The sequence below is a fragment of the Trachypithecus francoisi genome, unplaced genomic scaffold, assembly GCF_009764315.1.
Source record: "Trachypithecus francoisi isolate TF-2019V2 unplaced genomic scaffold, Tfra_2.0 Lachesis_group11, whole genome shotgun sequence".
Lineage (NCBI taxonomy): Eukaryota > Metazoa > Chordata > Mammalia > Primates > Cercopithecidae > Trachypithecus > Trachypithecus francoisi.
The window spans coordinates 122,438,186-122,447,315 of NW_022681456.1; the positions used below are offsets into that span (position 1 = coordinate 122,438,186).

General features: G+C 36.7%; 1 protein-coding gene across 2 annotated transcripts in view; it reads right to left on the reverse strand.

Annotated features, from left to right (window-relative positions):
* The window catches only part of LOC117090788 (ovostatin homolog 2-like), a 32,861-nt gene extending 23,855 nt beyond the window's left edge, over positions 1–9,006 (reverse strand). For both annotated transcript variants that reach the window (XM_033223392.1, XM_033223391.1), the window contains exons 1-8: positions 8,887–9,006; positions 8,198–8,309; positions 7,163–7,272; positions 6,661–6,819; positions 5,739–5,966; positions 4,211–4,265; positions 3,405–3,550; positions 2,899–3,048 (exon numbers count right to left, since the gene is read on the reverse strand). In XM_033223392.1, the coding sequence (XP_033079283.1) occupies positions 2,899–3,048; positions 3,405–3,550; positions 4,211–4,265; positions 5,739–5,966; positions 6,661–6,819; positions 7,163–7,272; positions 8,198–8,309; positions 8,887–8,901 (975 nt within the window). In that variant the 5' untranslated portion in view covers positions 8,902–9,006. The remainder of the gene's footprint in view (positions 1–2,898; positions 3,049–3,404; positions 3,551–4,210; positions 4,266–5,738; positions 5,967–6,660; positions 6,820–7,162; positions 7,273–8,197; positions 8,310–8,886) is intronic.
* Between the last annotated feature and the right edge of the window lie 124 nt (positions 9,007–9,130).

The following is a 9,130-nucleotide window of genomic DNA, read 5'->3' on the forward strand; positions in this document are numbered from 1 at the left end:
GGCCTAACACATACATCATATCGATAGAGTGAATAGACTTTATTCTCCTTTAAAAGACAAAGATATGTATATTTAAAACAAAACCCAATGCTGTACTTGATACGAAAGACAAGTGGAGTGTGTATTTCAAAATGTGAAATCCAAAGGGCAGGTAAAGGAAAATAATAAGAATGCAAAGGCTGCAATCCTCCTGTTATTGGAAATAGTAGAAGTAAGGCCAAAAGACATCAAACAAGACAGAGAAGAATACTTACTGCTAAAAGCTACAATTCATAATAAAGCCATAACAGTTATGATTACCTGTGCAGAAACTACAGAAGACGCAAGAAGAAACAGAGTGCTATTAGTCGGGTATTTTAACATATCACTCAGCAGAAGAAGGTTAAATAAATTTTACAAAATAAGTAAGAATACAGAGGATCAAAATAATCCAACCTCGTGGATGGAAAACAAACTGACAATAGAAACTATATCTTCTCAGCACATGAGATATATTCGCAAAACCTCATTCTATATTTGGGCACAAAAATATATCGGTGGAAATATTGCTGACCATGAAGATATAGAACTTGAAATTTAAAAGAAAACTCTAAAATAAATTCCTTTTTACATGAAAATTATAAAATACTCCAGTAAGCAAATTTTCAGTGAAAGGGTTAATACAAACAGAAATTACAGAATTTCTGAAAAATAAAAATGGTGCAATTGCTATGTATCAGGATCTATGAGATACTTCAAAAGTAGAAATCATAGAAAAATTTATAGGCTTAAAAACACCGAACCCAATAAAATAAATTCATGAAAATGAAGTAAATTTCTAAGTGAAAAAGCTAAAAATAATGACAAAATAAAGCACCAGTAAGGAAATAATAAAGATAAAAATAGAAATTAATGTGGTGGAGTAGCAAAAAACCTCATATTATATGACATCACGTTAATAAATTAAAATTAAATGTTTTTGGAAAACTCGGCAAAATAGGTAAACCACTAACTAATCTAACAAGGAAGAAAATTAGCTATCTGCTTAGGAACAAAAGAAAAACAACTTCTTCCATGACTCAGTTTTCAGCCTCATTTTTTGTCCTTTTAGCATCGTGAATTGGGGTCTTGAGTTGTTCGTATTTTCCTTTCACAATAGACTGATGTATGTAACCTAGTCTCAAATGATTCAGAAAAAATTGAAATGCCATAAACTCTGTGTGTGTGTGTGTGTGTGTATAGGGGTGGAGAGAGTGAGAAAGAGAAAACAAGTATGGCAAAATGTTCACAAACTGGTGAATCAGGTCAATGGTATATGGGAGTTCTCTGTGCTATTCTTGCACTTTAAAAAATTATTTAAAACTAAAAGCTAAGCTTACATAACATAATATAAAAAATAACAAACATATAGAATATAAATTGGAATTCACTCATTTATAGAACTTCACTTGATTTATATTATTGATATAGCGATCAATAATAAATGAGGGCAACCTCTTTTGGTTCTGACATATTCTGAGACCCCTGAAAATGCCTCTAGAATTTTCTTTTTGAGGTCCCTTGATGGTCATTCCTTGAGACAGTTTTCCTAAGATATTGCCACCTCCAACTGTAGGAAGAATGAGCAGAAGCTATTTACTCTGAATCCATGAAACTCTCAAGGTAAAAAAAAAAGTGTGTGTGTGTGTGTGTCCCTTTTTTTCTTTGAGACAGGATCTCGCTTTGTCACCCAGGATGGAGTGTAGTGGCACGATCTTGGCTCACTGCAACTTCCGCCCCCGCCAGGGCTCAAGCAATCCTCCCATGTCAATCTCTCAAGTTTCTGAGATCACAGGTGCACACCACTGTGCCCTGCTCGTTTTTCATATTTTTGGAAGAGACAGAGTCTCATCATGTTGTGCAGGCTGGTCTCGACCTCGTGAGCTCAAACGATCTGCCCACCTTGGCCTCCCAAAGTGCTGGGATTACAGGCGTGAGCACAGCACACGACCATATTCCATATTTATAGATAAATTTATCCTTTATTTGTTTGATGCCTCCTCAGATCCTGAAAGCTTCTAACTAAAAGCATTTTTGCTCCCTGTAATAGAAAACTTACATGTATTTATGTTTTGCATTGAGAAAAATATATGGTTTCTATCATGATTCACAGTTATTCAGTTATCATTACTGAATTCTATAATTTTATATTTAAAACTGGATTTACTATAGAATGTTGAAAACAAAATACAGAATTGTATTTTTTGGTGAGATCTCAAGTTTGTAAAATATATATGCCTTCAGAAAAGAGATTTTTAAAAATTACAGCAAAACTATAAAGATGCCTAAGTGTTAGGATTATAAATGATTTTTAAAATTTCCTTCTTTATGTCTTTGTATACTTTGCACATTTTCTATATTATACAGGTATAATATTAATCAGAAAAAATTAAATTATTAAATTAGATTTAAACATGATCATAAATTTCAATAGTTATTTATATGTAATTGTGTTGGAAATAAACACAAAATATCCAACAATTGTTAGCCGAAATAAATTTGATGTGAAATTCTGGAATTCCAGGTCTGGAAATATTTAAGAAAATAAAAGATGCATTTATAGAAAATAACTTTACACTGAATCCAAGCAGATCCTTGAAAACAGAGATTTCATTTTATTCCAGGTTTCCACATCTATGATTACACCTACGATTTTAAAAAATCACAGTTGTAAAATTCCTAAACTGTTATAATTATCTATCAAATTCTCTATTGTTATAAGCATGTTCTTAGGATAGCCAAGAAACATAAGTATATAATCCATGAAGGAACAAAGGAAGAAAACATTCAATATTTTCAAGATGTTCAAAACATCATCTGAAGGCTAAGACTTCTGGGAGTCCAGAGAAACATGAAAAACAAGGAAGTCAGAGAACTTACACTTTCAGCTGACAGCTGTTGTTCCGATTTCAGTAGAAGGACGCTCCTATCCACAGCCCGGAGGGCACAGAATGAGTCAGGGGCCGCTTGAAGATAGAGGCTAGCATTGGAGCCTGGTAGGCCCTGCTCTTCAGAGAACTTTATGCTAACCTAGAGTAGAGAAAATAAATAAATAAGAGTAGAAACCATTTTATGTAAAGATGATCTGAACACACTTAATCTCTCCTGAATAAATCCTTATAGATTTCTGTACTGTATTTCCCCTGCCCACTCTCACCCTCAGCTCTCCTTGCAGAAGACCCCCTTCACCACCCTGCTGCCGTCTCAGGATTGGCACTGCTGCCGAGGATCATGCATGGTGTTTGGTGATTCTCGCATCCCCTAAGAATTCAATTATGCCAGCACTGAGTGTGAGTTTCCCACTTGACGGTGATAGTAGTCAGAAGAGAAGACAGCAGGGAGCAAACTCTTCGCACTTCTCAAGCCAGAAATAAGAGAAACATCACCTTGTGTTTAAAGCACTTGTCAATCTGGAATCTGACACTGTCAGCCACAATTTCCCCACTGGGGTGAAGGGTGTAGACAAACAGGACAGCCACAGGAGCCAGATCAGCACTGATGTTGATTGCAAATGAGAAGTTTCCATTCCAGGCTGTGTAAATAGGAGACGAACAGATAAAATGCCGAGAGTTTCCTGGATCACTGGTACACTTAGATAAAAGAGAATGGCTCATGGACAGAAAGAGTAAATTTGGCCCTGTTTTCAAGACAAATAAATCAAATAATAGGAAGTACATACACAAATAAAGAAGACTGCATAATTTAGATAATAACAATACTGGAATTTTGTACACCACTTTTCTAATGTGCTCAATGACGTGCCAATAAAAGAAACAGGTAGAACTCTCCTTCGTGAAGACGTTTAGTAGCTTACCTCAGGCTGTGCCAACTATTCCCTTCATCCACAAATTGAAATAAGTGCTCGTTCTAACTTCTTTTCACTGTGTATATATATATACACACACACATATATATACACACACACACATATACACACACACACATATACACACACACATATATACACACACACATATATATACACACACACACATATATACACACACACACATATACACACACACATATATATACACACACACACATATATATACACACACACACATGTTTGACTACATATAAATGTATTTTCTTAATATATATAATTGCCATATATATAATATCTATATTTCCTTAACAAGAAAAAAATGAAGTTTGAGTACACAGTTTAAAATGAATATATTATATATACCTTTGGTTCTGATTTCCTTTTGTCCACTGAGTAAGATAGCACCTTTTACCATCATCTGTGCAGAATAAAGAAAACATAACATGCAATATATTATCTAATGTCATCATATTCTCACATTGTGATTAGGTAATTTATTACTTAACGGTAATTCTGTTCCATAAGATAGGGTAGTTTCCACAAGCAAATATTCAAAATAGACTTTGCATAAGTTGGAAAAGAGCAGAGAAAAGGACTAAAATTGATTGAGGTTCTATTATGTATTGGAAACTTTGTGAACTATGTGCAATGCACTGTGCAAAGTGGCACATAAAGCTCTGAAATTGTCAGGGCTGTCTGGTTTCAAATACACCTTCACCTGCTCATTAACTTTGTGACTTAAGGCATGATGTTTTACCTGTTTGCCTCTGTTCCTTTATCTGTAAAATGGAGATACCTATAAGGCTAATTAAATGAGTTAACACATATGCAATCCTTATAACAGTGCCTGACACAGAACACTTACCCTAAGAGGTAAGTCTTATAATCTCCAATTACACTGTATACCTGAGGAAGCCAAGGGTTAAATAGTTCAAATGATCTGTCCAAGAGGCACTAACTTGCATGCTTACTAGGAGAGGGTCGGGGATTCAAGTTAATGTCTTAATTTCCAGGTCTTCAATTTTCACTCTTCAACAAGCTTTAGAGCAGAAGTCCCCAGTCCCCAGGCTGTGTACTGGTAGGTACCTGTCCATGGCCTGTTAGGTACTGCGCCACACAGCAGGAGGTGAGCAGTATAGTGAGCAAGCATTACCACCTGAGCTCCTGTCAGATCAGCAGTGGTATTAGATTCTCATAGGAGCACAAGCCCTGCTGTGAACTGCACATGTGAAGGATATAGGCTGTGTGCTCCTTAAGAGAATCTAATGCCTGATAACCTGTCACTGTCTCCCATCACCACCAGACAGCACCATCTAGCTGCAGGAAAACAAACACAGGGTTCTTACTGATTCCACACTATGATGAGTATGTAATAATAATAGAAATAAAGTGAACAATAAATGTAATATGCTTGAATCATCCTGAAGCCATCCCACCATCCCCACCCCATCTGTGGGAAAATTGTCTTCCATGAAGCCAGTCCCCGGTGCCAAAAAGGTTGGAGGCTCCTCCTTAGAAAGACAAAATGGACAGAACCAAGAGAACGAAGTCCGTTTACTGCTTATCAAAATAAGTTTTCCACCTTACTTTCTGGCATCTGCCCAATATTTTACTATTACAGAGGGTCATACATACTTGATATGAGTTACATTTGAATGCTTAAACAAGCAGACGCTGAACAGCAAGTTCTTCAACCTTTGGGAAATTTAAATTGCCTTAGATCATTTTATGTGTTTGTTGTTAATGGATGGAATAGTATTCACCAGCAAAGTGAGAAGGCTGCCCTTACTCTGGTCACCATGGTATGACTGATGCTTGGTTTCTAAGCTGTGCAGGGCTAAGCAGACGTAAAATTGAATAGGATTCCAGGAACCCACTGACTGAGACTCACCAAATAGAAGAACTTTACATTGGAATCATCCTCATATGCTTCACTGTTTAGGGAGTAAAGCACAGTAACAACCTTCTGCTGATTACATTCAAGCTGCTTTGGTTCAGGAACAATCTTCAGGAAGCTGTTGGTTCGGGAGTAAAAGCGCGAGACTAAGAAGCTGGCATCCGAGTACTGAGGCGTCAACCAGCTGGGAAGATAGCAGCTCTTAGGTCGAACATATGTGGCCTGAGATGACAAAAGAAAGTGAAGGGTCTTGGTATCATGACATCCGAAGACAGGTGTTACTGAGAATGGAGGCTTCTGAACTCTCCAGAGTAGGGAGGAATCTCAGCTTGTGGCTGACATTTTAATGTGAAGTTATTGGAATCAAAATAATAATAGCACTCTGCTCTTTGTATACAAAACGTGACCATGAAAGATTGTGTAAATATTTCATTAGACTGATGGTGAATTGTTGTGTTTTTTACTCTTTAATTGAAGCCACAGAACTGGGCTTCCGGTCTGTTTCTTTCAGCTTCATGTGAACACTGACAAATTGTTTAACTGCGAAATTCTGTTTAAGCAGCAGAAAATAAAGAGAAAGCATAGGATCTCCCCTATCTATGTGTGAAATGATCTGAGGAAGAAAGTCAAATCATCCTCATGAACTACTTCTTATTTCCTAGAGGAAAATATTAGTTGTTAGCAAATTTATAACAATCATTAATAGACTTTTAGCTTCTTATCCTCTTGAACAAGTATTCTCATATATTATTTAGTGAACAAGCAAATTATATAAAATAAGATACATTTTAAATTTTCTTTAAAATCTATTCTGTATACAAGTTATCTTTTAAGATATTCCTAATGTTTAACATTTCTGATACCCAAATCCTTTGTGGGATGTCTAACGGTCTTCTTCTGTTCTTTGATGTCTTACTTTTAGGTTGAACTCTGGGTCAAATATGTCTGAAGTGTCAATGGAAAATTGAGCTTCGCCATTCTCATCTGTAGTGTAATTTCCTATAAATTCATCATTCAGCTCCAGTTGCAACAACTTGTTCACCATAGGTACATTATCAGGACCCGAAAATTTCAGCTGTACAAGAAAAGAATAATTAATATGACTTAAAACACAAAATGTTTACATTTTTACAGAGAAATAGTTTTCTGCTCATAAATGTGATCCCTTGTCATTTTCCTAAATTCGAACAGACAGAAAGATGCTCTATTAAATACATGGATATATAATATAAAGTATGGAAACAACTGTAATGTTATCTATTTTGCTTCTTTCCATCTAGGACATTTTCTAGCACCTCAGACACAGTAATGCTTAAAATGTATTATAAAAGTAGGAAAAAAGTGACCAGAAATTTTCGAAGGGCAATCTATGATCCAAGAAAATGAAATGGAAGCATGTCTTCTTTAGTCAAACCTACAGTTCCAAAATAAGAAATCCCTCTTCTGTAGAAAGTATCCATGTTCTCAAAGTTTACAGTTCCCAGCAATTGAGTGATAAAAACTGAAGTCTTCTCACCGATCTGTACACCTGTAAGGAATGATGAACACAGCAGAGTGAAACATGTCTAGCTAAGCTACCATCCACAGCAATATAAACGTGACCAGCTTGCCCAGTGTGAACAGCATCAAGGTATTGATCAAGTATGCGTATATAGAGCACTTTACAATGGCATAATCACAATTCCTTTTTAAATAACAAGAAATAATTAGTAGTTACATCTGATTTTCCCACTCCAGATGAATTAATTTCTTCCTTCTTTCCTTTTCTTTTCTTTCCCCTCCCTCCTTCCCTCCGTTCCTTCCTTCCTTCCTTTCTCTTTCTTTCTCTCTCTCTCCTTCTTTCTCTCTTTCTCTCTTTTTCTCTTTCTTTCCTTTCTTCCTCCCGCCCTTCCTTCCTCCCTCCCTCCCTCTCTCTCTCTCTCTCTTTCTTTTCTTTTCTTTTTTCTTTTCTTTCCACTGACTCTTGGTCTGTCACCCAGACTGAAGGCTGAAGTGCAATGGCATGATCTCAGCTCACTGCAGTCTCCGCCTCCTAGGTTCAAGCGATTCTCTCCTGCCTCAGCCTCCTGAGTAGCTGGGATTACAGGCACTCGCCACCATGCCTGGCTAATTTTTTGTATTTTTGTAGAGATGGGGTTTCACCATGCTGGCCAGGCTGATTTTTGAACTCCTGACCTCAGGTGATCCACATGCCTCAGCCTCCCAAAGTGCTGGGATTACAGGTGTGAGCTACCACGCCTGGTCTCTTCTTTCATTCTTTTCACAGATACTTATTGAACACTTACTACGAGCAATCTTGTGAATTTTTCAGTAATAATTTTTGCACTTGCAACTATTCCCAGATGTATTAAATTAGAAATAATTAATCTGAATTTGTACTTAGTGCTAACTCAACAAGCTTCTCCCAGTAAGTTGCCATATATCCTCAGGTCGTCCAAAAATACAGTCATTACCTGTTCCAAATTCTGTAACAATTACAGCAACGTGAAATGTCATGAATAATCCAGAACGGTAGAGTTGGAAGACTTTTGTGTTTACAATTTGAGAAACACAACCATTTTCCAACTGAAAAATAAAGAGAAGGTATAATTAAAATGTTAGGGATCTAAGAGGTTTTTTTTTAAGTGTCTTTTAAAAATAGGGTTTTTGCACAAATATATTAACAATCCCTATCCCATGCCATGGCTCTACCTCATAAACGTGTTGAAATGGCCAAAGAATTAAAGGAGGAGAAGGAGGAGTGAATATTTACATCAGCATTTTAAATAAGGTAAGGAGGTAATCTGTGTTTTACAGATTTCAAGGAAATTCTCCTGGAAACATTGTAGATGGGAAAAGGTTAAAGGATGGAAAGGAAGCTGAGCAGTATTGTGAAAGGAAAGTAAATCTCAGGACCCCCCAGCATTACTAAGTCAAAGGGAAAGGGCGAGCTGGGAACTCCTGGGCATATCTGTCTCCCATTTTATTCCCAAATAAGGTAGCTACAAAGTTAAAAACTAGATACCTCCCTCACGATTTTTCCCTAAAACAGAACATTTCCCGAAAAGAGTTCTTTGGAAATTCACCCTGGCAATATAAATTCATAGTTTATCTTCACAGGCGTGAGACAAAGAACAGAACTCAAAGTCATCCCTCTGCTTACCTGAGACAAATGCATATCTGATTTATCCTATTGCTTCCTCTGCCCAATAGTTTACGTAAAAATGCAGATTTACTGAGCCAGACTAAGGCATAAGTGACTATTCCTCTATCCTCCTCTCACATGTAAATTGTGTATTCAGTGAAAGGCTGATCAAAGACAAAGATTTATTCTTTTTTTTTTTTTTTGAGATAGTCTTGCTCTGTCACTCCGGCTGAGGTGCAACAGCACAATCTTGGCTCACTGC